The sequence below is a fragment of the Talpa occidentalis genome, unplaced genomic scaffold, assembly GCF_014898055.3.
Source record: "Talpa occidentalis isolate TD23 unplaced genomic scaffold, MPIMG_talOcc4v2.1 talOcc4.5, whole genome shotgun sequence".
Lineage (NCBI taxonomy): Eukaryota > Metazoa > Chordata > Mammalia > Eulipotyphla > Talpidae > Talpa > Talpa occidentalis.
Genome location: NW_023604861.1, coordinates 45,074,329 through 45,093,425, shown reverse-complemented (window position 1 = coordinate 45,093,425; position 19,097 = coordinate 45,074,329). Strand labels below are relative to the sequence as shown.

General features: G+C 37.6%; 1 protein-coding gene across 1 annotated transcript in view; it reads right to left on the bottom strand.

The window, feature by feature from the left end:
- LOC119258514 (phospholipid-transporting ATPase IB-like) overlaps positions 1 to 19,097 on the bottom strand; it is a 136,753-nt gene that overhangs the window by 76,569 nt on the left and 41,087 nt on the right. The window contains exons 17-21 of the mRNA XM_037526806.1: positions 18,221 to 18,303; positions 16,542 to 16,591; positions 14,659 to 14,728; positions 14,183 to 14,267; positions 10,856 to 10,995 (exon numbers count right to left, since the gene is read on the bottom strand). Of these exons, the coding sequence (XP_037382703.1) occupies positions 10,856 to 10,995; positions 14,183 to 14,267; positions 14,659 to 14,728; positions 16,542 to 16,591; positions 18,221 to 18,303 (428 nt within the window). The remainder of the gene's footprint in view (positions 1 to 10,855; positions 10,996 to 14,182; positions 14,268 to 14,658; positions 14,729 to 16,541; positions 16,592 to 18,220; positions 18,304 to 19,097) is intronic.

Genomic DNA, 19,097 nt, shown 5'->3' with positions numbered 1-19,097 from the left:
TAATCCCACTTATAATAGTATCAAAAAGAATAAAATACTTAGGAGTAAATGTAACCAAAGAAGCCTAAAACTTACACTTTGAAAATATCTAAAAATTATTCAAAAAATTAAAGAAGTTTTAAATAAATTATAAATATCTCATGTTATCAAATGGAAGACTAATATTATTAAGATGGCAATATTAACCAAATTGATCTAAAGATTCAATGCAATCTCTGTTGGAACCCCAGTTTATTTCTTTTTAGAAATTGACAAACTGGCTCTAAAGTTTATAGGTAATTTCAAGGGCAAAAACCATCCAAACAATCTTGACATAGAATAACAAAGTGGAATCTCACTTTTTCTTTTTCTTTTTTTGATATTTATTTTATGTAGAACTGGGTTGTAGCTAGAGATATGTGGGGTAAGAGGATTCACCAGAGACAGAGTGGGGAGCAGAAAGGCAGATTTACTGAAATACACTGCTAAGGGGAGCAGTGGGTGAGACAGGAGAGGTCTGCTGCGCAATATGTGGGTCACCTCCCTGGCTGGAGATCTAATTCAGGTTGTAGTGGTGATAGTGCTGACACTTAATCCCTAGGCCATCAGAGAGACCACAGAATCTCACATTTTCTAATTTCAAAAATTACTACAAAGCAATAGTAATCAAGACAGTTTGATACTGACATAAAGATGACATATAGATCAGTGTAATGAAAGTGAGAGTCCAAAAACATACCCTGTGTAAATGATCAAATGATTTTCAGCAAAGGTGCCAGTACAATTCAATATGGAAAGCATGGTCTTTTCAACAAATAGTGCTGGAACAAATGACTGGCCACTTAATAAAGAATTAAGTTAGATGCTTACCTCACACCATAAACAAAAATTAACTAAAAATGTATAAAGCACCTAAATGTAAGAGCTGAAAGTCTAATACTCTTAGAATACAGAAATTTTAAGACATTGGCATAGAAAAAGAGAACTTGTTAGATATGACACAAAAACATGACCAAGACAAGAAAAATGTCACACTTCACCAAAATTTAAAACTTTTATACACCAAGGGCCATCATCAAGAAAATAAAATGAGTACTTACAGAATGGTAAATTATATATCTGGCAAGGGACTTGTATCCAGATAATATAAAGAACTCCCAACTCAATAAAAACAACCCATTTTAAAAAATGAAAGATGCAGGCCTCCCCCGTGGCGCAGCGGTTGAGCGCTGGGTTGCGAAGCTGCCCGCAGCCTCTGCAGCGCCGGTTCAATCCCCGGCTGCTCCCCGGCCACCGGAGGAGGGTCCCGCATGGCGCGCAGACCTCTCCTGCCGCCCGCTGCTCCCCTCAGCAGTGTACTTCGGTCCTTCTGCCTGCTCTGCTCCCCGCTCTGGCTCTGGTGAATTCTCTCACCCTCCCGCGCTTCTGACTGTACCCAGTGCTTGTACAAATAAATAAAAATAAATCTTAAAAAAAAAAAAAAAAAGATAGCAGCTTCCAAAATTAGAATTTAAAAAAAAAAAAAAAATGAAAGATGCCCTTGTGGTTTCCAGTTTAGCAAAAGGCTTGGGATTTGTCACTCTTGTGCTCACAAGAAGAAATAAAATGAACACACTGAAATGAACAGCTCTTAGAGTCACTAGAGAATTCAGGTTAACAGAGATAACTACTGCTTTGAAACTGGAAAGAGAGGTAGATGCCAAGAGTTGTAACTCACTGAAACAGCAGTCCAAGAGTAGAGGCTTTTTGCTAGAACAGTGACTAGTGGGAACACATAACTATTATTGAGGAAATCCTGGAGGCTTGGTGTGAACTAGTTTTAAACTTAAAAATTCTGAGAGATGCTCAGTTTTTGAGGAGCCCCCACACTTTAGTAAATTACTTCTACAAGTCCTAACAAGTTCTCACTCTGAAGACCAGAGAAAAATTCAACAACCCTCCCCTCCTTAATTATGGCAGGAGGAGAATAAAAGTAACCATTTTGAAATACTATCAGTATTTTCTGTTATTCTCAAGAGAAACTATTTTGTCAGAACCTTAACAACTTGGAAATAAAAATATACATCTCCTGCCCCTTTTAGCCTTTGACATAGGCAAAAGGAAATACACAACTCAGGCTCATCAAATGACAGATCTAATCATAGGAATATAGAACACTCTGTCTCACACCTTACCACATCAGTCACTCTTCTGCATGAAAACAGGGATTGCAGATGAAAGAACTGCAAAATTCAGACTCGATTTAAGGGAAAACCATAGACAGCAGAGAACACAAAAACAAGGACACTAGATGAAATTTTAGTGTCTGACACCACAGCTACTGCAAATAGTAACCACAGCCTAATTTCTAACAAGATAAATACAAAATTTCACAATAAAGTCCAGTCTACTTCATTTCTTTTTTCCATTGTACATCAAGTATGACTTTCAACAACAACCAAAAATACATAACAGCAACGAAAGGCAAAAATCAGTCTGCACAGAGTAAGCATCAGAACCAGATTCAGATATGACAGATTTTGGAATAAGTAGGCCAAAAGTTTAAATAGGTATGATTAATATGTTTAGGACTCTAATTGTAAACGTGAACTAGAACAAAAAAGGATGGATAATGTAAGCAGAGAGATAGAAACTCTGAATCAAAACAGAATATTAAAACTATTTTTAAAACAACATTGTAATGAAAATGAAGAAGGCCCTTGATGTACTCATCCTTGTTTGGACACCACCACTGAAAGAATTAATGAGCCTGATGATATCTCAGTAAAAAAAAAAAATCCTGAATTGAAATATACAAAGAAAAAAAGAATTTAAAAAATAGAATTTCATTTGGAAGATTGAAACAAAATCCAAGAACCTTGGGGCAATTACAAAAGGTAATACATGTAATGGGAATACAGAGGAGAATAAAAAGAGAAAGAAAAAAGTTGAAATAATTATTGCTGGAAATTTCCAAAATTAATGACAACAAACCACAGACCCATAAATTCAGGAACACCAACAATAATAATTACAAAAAAAATCTACACACCATTAATAATAAATACAAAAAATCTACACCAGGGTATATCATATTAAAACTGCTTTCAAAGAGAAAAATCTTGAAAGAAGCCACCAAGAAAAAAAAAAATTCACTATAGAGGAACAAGGATTCCAGTTATGCTGAACTTCTCTTCTAAAACCATAAAATCAAGAAGACAGTGAAGTAAATTATTTGAAGTGTTAAAAGAACCACCAGCCTGGAATTATCCAGATAATTTAAATGTGAATGAGGAAGAAATGGTTTTTTAAGCAAAAAAAATGAGGAAATTTGTTACCAGTACATCTGCATTGCAAGAAATATTAAAGGAAGCCCTTCAAGCAGAGAGTGAATGATGTGAGTCAGAATTCAGACCTACATAAAGAAAAGTGTCACATTAGAGAATGAATAAATGAATATTAAAGAAAATATTTTATTTTATTGTCTCAACAAATTACAGTTTCTTCAAAATAGTATAACAGTATATTAGATATTAGTATGTTAGTTATTAGTATAAAATAGTACAATAGTATATTAGGTCTTATAATTTTATATAATTGCAATGTGATAGCAACGTTATGAAACTCAAAGTATGTAATTTAATAGCATTAAGAAAAGAATACTAATTCAACAACAGCAGAATACACATTCTTCTCAAGATCACATGGAACACTCACTAAGATAGAACACATTCTGGGAAAGCACCCTTTAACAAATTTTTTAAAAAAGGAAATTATACAAAGCATGCTCTCAAGCCACATGGAATTAAACTAGAAATCAATAATAGAAAGATAGATGGAAAATTAAAAAATATTTGGAGAGTAAGCAAGCAATCTTTGGAGAGTAAGTAAGCAAAAACGAGTCAAAGAGGATCAAGAGAGTTTTTGTGAAATATGAACTAAAACAAAGTAAAAATGAAACTTATCAAAATTTGTGAAACTCTAAAACTAATAAATGATTGAAACTTTCTGCACACAAGGAACAGAGGGAGACCTCTTCAAGTCCATAAAGAACATCTATTTAAAAAAAAAAACTATAACTAAAATCATATTAAAGGCAAGAAATGGATGCTTTTTCCCTAAGATAGAAGACAGTATATTCTATTCAAAATCAACTGGAAGTTCAAGCTAATCCAATAAGTTAAGAAAAGGAAATATGACAAAAGAGACCGAGAGCTTGTACACCAGAACTTAGTCTTTAGCCCAATTTTACAGGTGATTATTATTTTTTGTCCTTGTTTATTTTTCTATTGTAAATATGTATTTTTTAAAGTTGGAAAAGTTATTAAAAGGTAGCAAAATTGGGGGGGCGGAGCAACATGGCGGCGAGGAGACGCTGCGAGTAAGATCTCCCATTAAAAAAAGTGAATAGGGAGGAAAAGCGGCAGGTCCCAGTGAGAACTGGGACACGGAAGATAAATGGGTGACGCCAGCGAACTGCCCGAAGAAGAAACTGGCCATAAAAGAGGACTAGAAGGGAGGGAAGCGCAGAACCCTGCTCCCCTCCCCCGCCCACAGAGGCAGCACTCTCCGACCCGGCAGAGAGGAGGGAAACAACAAACCAAAACGACCCACAAGAACAAACGACTCAGCAAGCGGGACTGTGAGTGGAAAGGAACTATTGCAGCCACCACACCCCGTGAACGGGAGCTGAGGTGAACCCTGCAGGATCCACCGCGGAGGTGAGCGAACGGCTCCGGGCGCCATTAGAGAAGAACAAAGACCCCGGGAGTCGCACACACAGCCCGGGCTGCCGGTAAGCTGGCGCAGAAACGCGGCGCGCTTGGCGCGCTTGAAAAGCAAGTGCAGACCTGGATCGCGGCTGCCCAGGTCCCCGCGCCTGCGACCTAGGCTTGCGGGGAGACGCGCGGAGGTCCTCACTGAGGTGAAGGTCCCTCCCTGAGTGAGCAGGAACCAGGCGCCCAGGCACGGGAGCTGCACAAAAGGCGCCATTCCCTCGCCACTGAACTGGGCTACAGCCCGCGTCCTGGAACTGAGGGCTTTGAACTGAGACCCGGGGCACGAAAATTCGGGGCGTGGGTTCTACACGACGGTGGGGCACAAGGCAGACACAGCACCCCAAAGCTGTTGAGGTGTACCCTACCATTCCCGCTCTGTTCTCTGTCCCACGGGGTGGGGGGAGGCGAAAAACAGCCCCCCAAGGACAATAGGAGAGATCTCTGGCGCCACCTAGCGACCAGGAAAAAAAAAAGTCACTAACACCCTATAAAACAGGACATTTCTTAAGACTGCTTGAAAAGGGCAGAAGGTTTCTGGAGGACCCAGTGGCCAGCCGGGAAGTTATTCCACGCCAGGCCCCTTCCGACCAGCAGTCTGAGCCCACAGAGGGAGCAGGCACCCACGTCCGGGGCAGACCGGGTGCGCAGAAGAGTGTGCCTGAAACCGGAGGCGCAGGGACTGCATCCCGCTTCGCCATTGGAGAACAGGGACATTTCTTCAGTAAAAACTGCCTAAAACCAGCAGAAAGCTCCCCCAGAAGACAGAGATGGCTCCTGGAAGAGCCAGAGGGGAGCGGAGAAGTTCACCCAAGATGTCAGTCAGTCCGAGCAACACAGTGTCCCAACGCATACGACAAATTAGAAAACAGACAGTAGGGAGTAGAAGAACCACACGCAACCTAAAAACTCCTCAGGAAAGAAGCACACCACAAAAAGAAAACCACTCCCCAGATTGCAACGACAGCAACTTGGAAGAACTTCTGAGCCTTCCAGAAAGAGAATTTAAAATTGCCATGATTAAAAAAGTGATAGATCAGAAGAAGGAAATTGAGTCCCTAAAGAGGGAAGTAAGAGAAATGCAGGAGATCAAAGAATTAATGGAGGAACTAAAGAACTCTGGGAAAAGCAATGAAAGCAGAATAGATGAAATGGAAGAACGAATAAGTAATCTTGAAGACACAGAAATAAAAAGAACCAAAACAGAAAAGGAAAGAGAAGTACGAAGGAAAAAGAATGAAGAAAGACTTCGGGAACTATCTGACTCCATGAGGAAAGGAAATATAAGAGTTATAGGAATTCCAGAAGGAGAGGAGAGAGATGTAGGAACAGAGAAAATATTCATGGATATAATTGAAGAGAACTTCCCAAATGAGAAGAAGGAGCTGAAAATTGATATACAAGAAGCAAGAAGAACACCAAACTTCCACGACGAAAGGAAAAACACAGCAAGACACATAATAGTAAAGCTCCCAAGAATCCAGGACAAGGAAAAAATAATGAAGCTGACAAGAGGGAAGAAACAGATAACATTCAAAGGAAAACCAATCAGGCTGACATCAGACTTCTCTGAAGAAACACTACGGGCAAGGAGAGAGTGGAGGGACATAGTCAACAGACTCCAAGAAAACAGATGCCAACCAAGAATACTCTATCCCGCAAAGCTCTCTTTCCTCCATGAAGAAAGAATATGGACCTTCCCAGACAAAGAGAAACTCCGGAATTTCATTGCGACTAAACCCCCACTCCAAAAAATACTACAAGGAATCCTAAAGCCAGAACCTCAGAGGGACGAATAACAACGAAAGAAGACCAAAAAAAAAAAAAAAGTTATTAAAAGAATAAATAAATAAAATCAAAGGAAAGACAAACATAATGGCAAATACAGATGCTAACATATCAATATTAACTCTAAATGTAAATGGACTAAACTCTTCAATAAAAAGACACAGAGTTGCAGCCTGGATTAAGAAACAAAACCCAACCTTTTGCTGTCTCCAGGAAACACATTTAGCTACAAAAGATAAAAATAGGCTCAAAGTCAAAGGATGGAAAACAATCCTACAAGCAAATGGGCCAAAAAAGAAAGCAGGAACAGCTATACTTATATCAGATAAAACAGACTTCAAACTCAAAAAATAAAAAGAGACCCCAATGGTCACTACATTATGATTAAGGGGACAATACTTCAAGAAGAAATAACACTCATTAACATATACTCACCAAACGAAAGAGCACCAAAATATATCAGACAACTGTTGTCCTCTCTGAAAACAGACATCAGAGAAAACACATATGTAGTGGGAGACTTCAACACACCACTATCAACAATGGATAGATCAACAAGACAAAAAATAAGTAAAGAAACTAAAGCTCTAAATAAGGACCTAGAGCATTTGGGCTTAACAGACATCTATAGAACACTAAACCCAAAAAAAACGGAGTACACATTTTTCTCAAGCGCACACGGATCATTCTCCAGGATCGATCACATACTGGGGCACAAGACAAACATCAACAGATACACCAAGATTGAAATCATACCAACCATCTTTTCTGACCACGAAGGCATCAAACTAGAAATAAATCATAAAAAGAAGGCAAGGAACTATCCTACCTCATGGAGATTAAAAGCCACACTACTGGAAGACCACTGGACTAACGAGGAGATCAAAGAAGAAATTAAAAAATTCTTTGAATTGAATGACAAGGAGGACACCAATATCCTAAATGTATGGGATGCAGCAAAAGCAGTAATAAGAGGAAAATATATAGCAATAGAAGCTCACATCAAAAAACAAGAAAGAACTCAAAGAAACAACCTAATCTCGAAGCTCAAAGATCTAGAAAAAGAACAACAAAAAAACCCCAGAACCAGTAGAAGAAAAGAAATAATAAAAACCAAAGCAGAAATAAATGAAATTGAAACTAAAAAAACAATCCAAAAGATCAATGAAACCAAGAGCTGGTTCTTTGAAAAAATAAATAAAATAGACAAACCCCTAGCCAGGCTCACAAAGGAAAAAAGGGAGAAAGCACAAATACACAGAATCATAAATGAAAGAGGAGAAATCACAACGGACACAGCAGAAATCAAAAGAATAATCAGCAACTACTATGAACAGTTATATGGAAACAAGTTCAACAATCTAGAGGAGATGGACAAATTCCTACAACTCTACAATCACCCAAAGCTAGATAAAGAAGAAATAGAACACCTAAACAGACCAATTACAAGCAGCGAAATTGAAATGGTAATTAAAACCTCCCCAAAAACAAAAGCCCAGGACCTGATGGATTTACAAATGAATTCTACCAAACATTCAGAGACGAATTAGTGCCTATCCTTCACAAACTCTTCCAAAAAATTGAGAAGGAAGGGACAATACCAAACACGTTCTATGAAGCCAATATTATACTAATACCAAAACCGAATAAGGACAACACAAAAAAGGAAAACTATAGGCCAATCTCCCTAATGAACACTGATGCAAAAATCCTCAATAAAATTTTAGCTATCAGAATCCAACAATGTATCCATAAGATAATTCACCACGACCAAGTTGGATTCATTCCAGGGGCACAAGGATGGTTTAACATCCGAAAATCAATCAACGTTATCCAACACATCAACAAAAAGAAATATAAAAACCATATGATAATATCAATAGATGCTGAGAAAGCTTTCGACAAAGTGCAACACCCATTCATGATAAAAGCCCTTGAAATTCTTGGGATACAAGGAACATACCTCAACATCATAAAGGCCATCTATGAGAAGCCAACAGCCAGTATCATTCTCAATGGTGAAAAGCTGAAAGCAATTCCATTAAGATCTGGAACAAGACAAGGATGTCCACTCTCACCACTGCTTTTCAATATAATACTGGAAGTCCTAGCCAGAGCAATAAGACAAGAGAAAGACATCCAAGGAATCCAAATAGGAAAAGAAGAAGTCAAACTATCACTATTTGCAGACGATATGATAATATACATAGAGAACCCAAAATCTCCACAGAAAAACTAATTCAACTCATCAATCAATTCAGTAAAGTGGCAGGATACAAAATCAACACGCAAAAGTCAGTAGCCTTCCTATACACAAACAATAAATCTGAAGAAGAAGAAATCAAAAAAACCACCCTTTTATTATCGAAACAAAAAAATCAAATATTTGGGAATAAATCTAACAAAAGAGGTAAAGGACCTATACAAAGAAAACTATAAAACACTGTTAAAAGAAGTAGAAGAAGACACAAAGAAATGGAAAGACATCCCCTGCTCATGGATTGGAAGAATAAACATTATTAAAATGGCCATCCTACCAAAAGCAATATACAGATTCAATGCTATTCCAATCAAAATCTCAATGGCATTCTTCAAAGAAATAGAACAATTATTGATGAAATTCATATGGAATCACCAAAAACCCCGAATAGCCAAAGCTCTACTGAAAAAAAAAGAAGGAAATGGAGGCATCACACTCCCAGACTTCAAACTATACTACAAAGCCATAATCATCAAAACTGCATGGTATTGGAACAAGAACAGACATACAGACCAATGGAATCGAATAGAAAATCCAGAAATAAACCCACAGATTTATGGTCAACTAATCTTTGACAAAGGAGCAAAGACTATGCATTGGAGCAAAGAAAGTTTGTTCAATAAATGGTGCTGGGAAAACTGGGTCGCTACATGCAAAAGAATGAAGCTTGAGCACTACCTCACACCATACACAAAAATCAACTCAAAATGGATTAAAGAACTAGACATAAGACCTGAAACCATAAAATACATAGAAGGAAATATAGGCGAAACACTACGGGATTTGCACATCAAAGACATCTTTAAAGACACATCACCCAAAGCAGTGATAGTGAAGAGAAAGATAAACAGCTGGGATGACATCAAATTAAAGAGCTTCTGCACAGCAAAAGAGACAATAACAAAAACAAAGAGAAACCCCACCAACTGGGAGAACATTTTTGCACCCAACACTAATGATAAAGGACTGATCACAAAAATCTGCAAAGAGCTGATGAGACTCAGCAACAACAAAGAAAATAATCCAGTCAAAAAATGGGCAGAAGAGCTAAAAAGAAACTTCTCTGAAGAGGAAATGCAAATGGCCAACAGACATATGAAAAAATGTTCAACATCACTTGTAATCAGGGAAATGCAAATCAAAACTACCATGAGATACCATCTCACACCAGTGAGAATGGCACATATTAAAAAAACTAGCAACAACAAATGTTGGCGAGGATGTGGAGAAAAAGGAACTCTTGTGCACTGTTGGTGGGAGTGCAAACTGGTCCAACCACTATGGAGAGCTGTGTGGAGATTTCTGGACCTACTAAACATAGGGCTTCCATATGGTCCAGCAATTCCACTCCTAGGTATTTACCCAAAGGACACAGAAACATCAATTCCAAAGAGCACCTGCACTCCTATGTTTATAGCAGCACTGTTTACAATAGCTAAGCTTTGGAAACAACCCAAATGCCCAAAAATAGATGACTGGATCAAGAAGATGTGGTACATATATACCATGGAATATTACTCAGCATTCAAAAAAGATAAACACATGCAATTTGCAGCAACATGGATGGCACTGGAAGGGATCATGCTCAGCGAAATAAGCCAAAAAGAAAAAGAAAAATACCGGATGGTCTCACTCATAGCAGGAATCTAGAAAACTTAAATAAGGGACCAGGAAAATGAATATAAGAAAGTGAAAATCAAAATCAACAAAAAACTATGAACCAGAGACACTTTTTGGGGGTGGGGGGCGGGAGGGGAAGGATTGGGGTCAGAATGGGGCGTTTGCAATTGAATGGGGGAATATAAAAATAAAATTTAATATTTAAAAAAAAAAAATAAATAAATAAAAGGTAGCAAAATTGAAGTAACTAGGATATGATTCAGAAGGTGAAGAAATATTTTGAAATATTTCTAGAACTATTTTATGATTTTTCACTATAACAGATTTATACTTCTGAAGAAAAGAAACAAAATTTAATTGAGATTTAGGAATTATATCAAGATATGAAACATTGATAAGCACATTTTACTCACATATTTATACTGACACATAGAGTACATATGGGTTACTTTACCTTTTCAATAATATCATAACATTTTTCCAACCTTTGAATTCTGCCTTCTACAACTGTACTAGCCTTTTTATACTCCACCAACCACTGCTGATATTCTATCACAGTTAAATCTGTATAGGCAATACAGAGAGTTCTTAGACCTGAAAAAAAACAGAATATGATATAACCTGGGTAAGCTACCAGTGATCCAGAAGTAGAGAACTTGAAAATCCAAAAGTATTTTAGGAGCAAAGGTGCCTTGGGGCCCCAATCAGACCACCCCCAGACCTGAATGGGTGGAAACTCACCCAGCTCAGAACCTGCCCCCTCAAAGCAGAGGGGTCCCAAAACAAAAAAAAAAGGGGGGGAGGTGTGAAAATACAGCAACAAATGGCAACAGAAAGAGAACAAATCTCCAGAACCCAACCACAAGAACATGGAAGATCTGTTCTTCCTATCAGAAACAAAATTCAAAGTAGTTGTGATAAAGAAAGAGAAATGGAAAGAAATTCGTGGGGAAAATGACTATAATGAGAAATAAAATCAACAAACAGAAGATGAAATTGAAGGTCTATATAAGAAAAATATGGTGATTCGAAACATTAAAAAAGCAATAGAGGATATGCAATGAATTGATAATATATATATATTGATTCCATGGGGAAAGTAATTAAAAATAACTACTTCAACAAAATAGCAAGACACAAAATCAACACACAAAAATCAGTTGCCTTCTTATATAGAAAACAATTAGAAGAAGAAATCAACAAAGATATACCATTTACAATGTCACCAAAAAAATGAAGTACCTGGGAATCAGTCTAACAAAGCAGGTGAAGGATTTATACAACAAAAACTATAAAACATTGTTAAGAGAAATACAAGAAAACACAAAGAAATGGAAAGAGATTCCCTGCTCATGGCTGGGAATAATGAACATTATCAAGATGGCCATCCTATCCAAAGCAATTTTCAGAATCAATGCAATCCCAATAAAGATTCCAAGAACATTATTCAAAGAAATAGAACAATGATTTCTGAAATTCATAAGGAACCACAAAAAACCCTCAACATTTGTACTTCCAACTATAATGTAGAGCCATAATAATTAAAACAGAATGGTACCAGAACAAAAACAAACACCCAGACCAATGGAATAGAATTGTGAGCCCAGATAGAAAACCACACATATGTAGACAACTATGACAAAAGAGCAAATATATTCACTGGAACAAGGAAAGTCTCTTCAATAAATGGTACTGGGAAAACTGGACTGCCACATGCAAAAGAATGTTCTAGCATCATTCTTTTGCCACACACTATCTCATGCCACACATGAAAATTAACTCATAATGGATAAGACTTGGATGTGAGACCTGAAACCATAAATACATAGAAGAAAACATAGACAAAACACTCTAAGACATAAACTTCAGACACATCTTTGTGAATCATCTCCAACAGCAGGGAAAACAAAGGGAAAAATAAATCACTGGGACTACATCAAAACAAAAAGCTGTATAGCAAAAGAGACAGTGACCAAAAACAAAGAAACAGCCTGCTAAATGGGAGGAAAATATTTGCACCTCATACATCTGACAAGGGACTGATAATCAAAGATCTACAAAGAGCTCATACAACTCTACAAAAACAAACAACCCAATCAAAAACTGGGCAGACAAGCTAAAAGAGCACTCCTTCAAAGAACACTTGTAGATGGCCAACAGGCATATATGAAAAAGAAATGTTCATTATCACTTATCAGAGAAATGCCAACCAAGACCACATGATACAGCACCTCACACCTGTGAGAATGGCCAATTAAAAAAAAGAAAACAGAAACAACAAGTACTATCACAGATGTGTGAAAAAGGATCCCTCGTACACTGTTGGTAGAAATGTAGACTGGACTAGCACCCATGGAAAGTGTGGAGACTCCTCAGAAGACTAGAAGTGGATCTACCATATGACTCAGCAATTCTACACCTAGGTATCTATCCAAAGAACAGAAAACACTAATTCAAAAGGAAACCTGCACTCCTATGTTTATAGGAGCACTATTTAAAATAGAAACAACCTACCTGCCTCAGGTGAGTGAATTAAGAAGAGGTGATATGTATAAATATATACAGTAGAGGGCCTCCCTGGTGGTGCAAGGGGTTAAGACACAACCTATGAAGCAATCGGCAGCCTCTGTAGCACAAGTTTGATTCCCCAGCCGGCCAGGGAGCAACCCACATGGCGCAGCAGACCTCTCCTGACTTGCCCACTGCTCCCCTTAGCAGTGTACTTCGGTCATTCTGCCTGTTCTGGCTTGTACACCCCCCACACATCTGGCCTGTACCCCAGCTCTTGTATGCATAAATAAATAAATCTTTGAAAAAAATATATAATGAAATATACTCAGAATCAAAAAGATAAACTCATGCCATTTGTGGTCACATGGATATATCTGAAAGGGATTTTCAACTATGGGTACAGTTTGTAAAACAACTTGATAAAATGTGGCACTAAGCAAATAGAAATAGCTAATAGAAAGAAGACTCTATTTCTTGAATAAAGGATGATCCATGCAGTAAAACATACATTTTACCATATGCTCACAAGCACATGACAGAGAAAGGAAGAAAATAGAAACAGTTTATGGACAGGGTCTCTTTGGGGAACCATTACTTTTGAGCGAACAGAAGGCATTACAAAGTCAAGCATTGGGCCTCCCTGGTGGCCTAAGGGGTTAAGACTAAATGCTATCACTACTATGGACTGAGTTCGATCCCCCACCAGTTAGCTAACCCACATATGGCATCTGTCTCTGGTGAATCCTCTTACCCAGCCCCTCCCCTCGCACCTCTGGCCAACACCCCAGTTCTTCTACACAAATTTTTTTTTTAATTAAAAAAAAAGCCCTGTTCTGGGCCTCCCTGGTGGCACAATGGTTGAGCGCTGGGATGTGAAGCTGCCCGCAGCCTCTGCAGCGCCAATTCAATACCCGGCCGCTGGGTGAGGGTCCCACATGGCGCACAGACCTCTCCTGCCGCCTGCTGTTCCCCTCAGCAGTGTATTTCGGTCCATCTGCCTGTTCTGTTCTCCGCTCTGGCTCTGGTGAATTCTCTTACCCTCCCGCACTTCTGACTGTACCCAGTACTTGTATAAATAAATAAATAAATAAATCTTTAAAAAAAAAAAAAATCCCTGTTCTTACAAAAAAAAAAGTCAGGCACAAAAACGAGGTCCCTTTTGCCAACCTATGAATTCAACAAGAATCAGTGGCATGAATTGTGGGTACTATTTTAATACTTAAGAAGAACATTGCCAAAAGGAACTAGATTTTAAACAATTTCCACTTACCTTCTCTGGCAAAATATTCCAGGTGTGCTAGTGTCTCCTGTACAAAGACAGAATCTTTTGAAAGTCTTTCATAAATAACTGTATCCTGTGCAAAAAAAAAAAAATCCTGTGATTAATATGCTATGTAAACCTGCTAATCAGAAATCTAAATACTACTTTATATTTTTAATATATCTGGTAGAGGTTCAAGCAGCCCCAATGAAGGTGCAGTTCCCCTATGCCAACTCCTCAGCCAAAATGTCTCACAGTTTGAAACAGCCTCACACTACGCTGTAGTGGAGCATAGATATAGCACTGACTGTGTGAGGACTATGGTTGAGACAAGGCTACCAGTCAGGAGTTGTTCTGTTTGCTTTTTGAATACTTAGGGAATTTTCTTTTTCACTCCACACGCCAAAATATTATAAAGGACTTCCTACAAGTGACTGAGGCTTAGAAGGAAAGAATTATTCTGAATAATGAATCCCAGTACTTACAGCCCCTTTGCAGTACAGGCGGAGCTTTCCTGTAGGAGTTCGGACAATTACAGACATCCTTTTCCTATTACTAAAACATTGTTAAAAGTATTATTAGTTTCTCTTTTCATCAATAAACTGCTCTAACACACACAAATATCAAAGTTAAAATTATTATAATGGAGTCCTCAGCTGATCATTAGTGGAAAAACATTACTTATTAGTTTTCATTTCTTTACCCAACTTCTTAAAATGAGATTCTTAGTATAAATCTCACTTTCAACTAGTGATATTTTTTACTTTCTGTCCTTTTCATTCATTAAAATTTATTCAAATGCATATAATTATATATATATCATGTGCAATATATGGCATTCTACATTAGTGTTACATAATACATGCTACATTGCATATATTACTTGTTTGTAATATATTACATAATACACATATACAGCAATATATTTATTGTACATTATGCATATACATACATAACTCATGTCACATGTGTGTATATTACATGGCTAAAATATATACATAACAAGAATTACATATGTACACCACACAAACATATACCCCTGGGCCTGTGCATGCGCAATCCTCATTATCTCTATCAAGTAGACCTTCTTTCCCCATATTGCTACATAGAGAAGTCAAACTGTTGGCTCAATAAATGTCAGCTTTTTATCTGCAGTCCTGTCAAAAATTCTCTGGAATTCTTTATTATTATTTTTTTACAATTGTAGATAGAACTTAAACTCATTGCTTTTATTCCTGACTGACAGTCCAAACAGGCTTGAAGATCTCCCCTCCCCAGCTTGTCCCACACATTGTCAGAGTAAATTGCCCCAAATGGCGCTTACTCCTCACCCGTATCACTCCTTCATACAACTCCAGTAACACTGCCCTATTTAAAGTCCTCTCACGACTTGGCATTACATATATGCAGGCAGTCTAAATTCCTCACCATAGACTGCAAATCCTGCTATGGCCAGCTTCACCAGACTCTCCTCCTACTTTGCTTCTGCCTCTCACTCCAGAACCACTAGGTTGCTGTTCATTTTTGTTTCTTGATGCTGATACCAATCTCTCTCAGGATCTTGGCTCCAACTATTACATCTGCCTGGAATGTTCTTTCACATCTTCACAGGCTTCCTCCTTGCGTCTTTTAATATCATTCCAAATCCTGCTTCTCAGGAAGGCTCACTTGGCAACTCAAAGGTAAATTCCACCCCACCAGCATCACAGTCCATTTCCACCAGATCAAACTATTTAATTTCCTTTGTAGAATTCATCAGGACCTAAAATTCTCTTGTTGGTTATCTTGTTTATTATGTACCTCTCTCCATTAGAGGGTAAGGCCCACAAAAGATTGGCCTCATAGCCTTCTAGTTAGAAATAGAGAAAAGTGACTGGCATTTGAAAGATGCTCAAAAATACTTGTGGCCGTGTAGACTGAATTCTACCCCATGAAGATGAAAATGTACTTTTTACATTCTCTAACATTCCCTTCACCTCTGGAAACATAGACCATTGATAACACTAGAGACTTTGAAATCAGACAGACCTGGATTTGAATCTTGAGGAAGGGGACTCCTGCCCTCCTGGAACTTTCAATCTGGTTGGTGAGACAGTCATTAAGTAGCAAACCAGATTTTAAATTTCAGTGCTGGCTGCAATGAATACTGGAATGGACAGGTGTTTGAACCCATTTTCATTCCAAAAGGGAATTCAGTCTAATGAGTGTTACAAAATGAGAATTGAGCTAAGATTAAAGGATGGATAGAGGATAATTAGAATTTCATGAGCCTGTATTAAAAGTTTTAATTTACAGTGCCAAATATTGATTAACTAGTTACAGAAATGACCCTGGGCAGTACATAAATGTAGTAAAAAAGATACCTTACCTTGAAAATTCCAGGATATTAAGAATTTCAAAGGTAAAAATTTTTCCCATCTGCAGGAATGTAAGACAACATACTCTTACCGAAGGAAAAAAAGATTCCTCACAAATAACTCACTCTCCCAGTCACAAACAAGTTTTATTCTCCAACTACACATCTTTTTCAAAATACTTATTTTATTACAAGTCTGATGAGATGATGGTGCCCTCCTCTGGTAAGAACATAATTTGCAATCTGAGCAGTATTATCACAAATATTTCTGATAATACAGATTGAAGGCTGAAACATCTCTTTAGTCTAAAATCAGCACTGTTTGAAATAGGTTGAAGGGGTATATGGAGTGAACAAAACAATAAATTCATCAAATGAAGTCCTTAGTCCTTAGATAACTTGAAGAGGTAAATGTGGAAAGAGGCAGTACACTGTCAAAGTTTATATCAATGAAACATATATTCTTTTTTTAACAACTTTATTGAGGGAAAATTGATATACTAAAAACAGAGCAAATTTAATGTGTACAATTTCATAAGATTGGACACAAACATAATAACATCACCACAGTCAAGGTAATAGACACATCTAAACCTCCCAGAATTTCCTTGTGTCCCTTTGTTTGATGGTAAAAGCATTTTAACATGAGATCAACCTTCTTGAAAATTTTGAAGCATGCAATATAGTATTGTTAACTGTGTTGTTAACTGTGCTGTGCTGGAGATCTCTAGAATTTACTCAGTTAATTCAATTGAAACATTATACACTTTGAATAACAAATCCTCAATCTCTCTAACCTTGAATCTTTGGCGACCACTATTTTCTGATTCTATGAGCTTGACTATTTAGGTATCTCATGTAAAGAAAAATCATACAGTATTTGTCTTTCTGTAACTGGCTTATTTCATTTACTATGATATCTTCAATGCTCATCCATTAAAAACATATATTCTTTTATAAAACTTTCGATTATAGCATCTCAACTTCCTAATCAGTTAGTCAAGATCAGTTATCCATGATCAATTTATCTCTAAATCTACAAGCTTCTAGTTTCACCAATATGGCACTGCAGAATTTCAATTTGAGTCATCCATGTACTATGGGTGTAGGGAGGAATTAATCAGTCCATTCTAGCAAAGATTCCACATCTAATAAACACCTCTAACCATTGTATTATCAATAGAAAATAAAAAAAAATCAGTGTTGGCATGTTTGCATTGCATAGCTTCATTTTTCTCCCCATAATATCAAAGACTTGTCATAAGTAGTCATCAAGATATGCCAAGGAGAGAGAGAGAGAGAGAGAGAGAGAGAGAAAGAGAGAGAGAGAAAATCTCTCTATCCTTCACTAAAGGATAGTTTGAAGCATTTCATTCTTGACAAGAGAAATATATGTATTTCTTGAACATTTGATATCTCTGGCTTGCTAGTAAGCACTTCCTCTGTACCAAGCAGTAATTCTAATTACTTTACATGTATTAATTCATTTAATCGTCACAAGGACCCTATAACATGCATGATGAGAAAGTGGGGCAAACACAGAGAAGTTACAGATCACACCCAAAAACAATGGCAGGGAAGATGTGGGGCCAGGTACTCCGAGGGCCCTACTGTGAACTGCTGTTATACTTGTGTCTCCCTGGAAGAACTAGGGCATGTAAACTGTTAGAAGGACATAGGATGCTACTCACAGCTTTTATATTGACAGAATATGGTGTTCTGGTAGTGAAAACAAAGCCAAGTTTCTTTGCTCCCTTCACTAAAGCTGCTTCATCTGTCAATAAAAAGTCTACATTAATGGAGATAGAGCAAACATATTAACACTGAACTTAGTAGAATACAGATTTCCATTCTCCAGTGCTAAAATATATCATTTTTTAAACTGTATTTTTGATCCAACTGTGATTATCTGTGCTTCTGGGTGCCAGATACTATTCATGAAAAAGGAAGTGCGTTAAATGGGGCTTTTTTCAGTGGGACTGAGATAAAAATCACTAGTCTGATGGTGAAATACTTTCTTAGTACTCATTATGGTTGTGTTTGTTCTCCTAGCCATTAGTAGCATCTCTACAAAATGTTGCAGGTCTTTAACTTTTTTTTTAATAATTCTTACATCATTTTTCATCTTTGCACAATGTATGCATTTTCATTATGGTTATATTCCCCCATACAATTGCTTCCCCCCCTTATTTTGACTCTAGTCCTTCCTCTCCCCGCTCCTCTCTCCCCCCTCCCCATAGTGTATCTCTGGTTTATAGTTGCTTGTTGATTTTGATTTTTACTTTGTATTGATTAGTCTTTTTCCTGGTCTCTTATTTAAGTTTTCTAAATTCTGCAGGGCCTTAACTTTACCCATGTTTTACTGAGAGCTTGTTTGGAGGTTCTAGCAGGGGAGTGCAACTGCTTATATACCCTTGATGGAAGAATGATCTGTCTATTAGGGGAAGAATGTCCTCCTTGACAGAGTATGCAGCTTGTGGAGGGACGCACATGGCGCACTGAGGGAGGAAGGGGAAACCTGCCTTTCCAGCCAGATCAGCCAGATCAAACCTGAAGGTCACTGTGGTG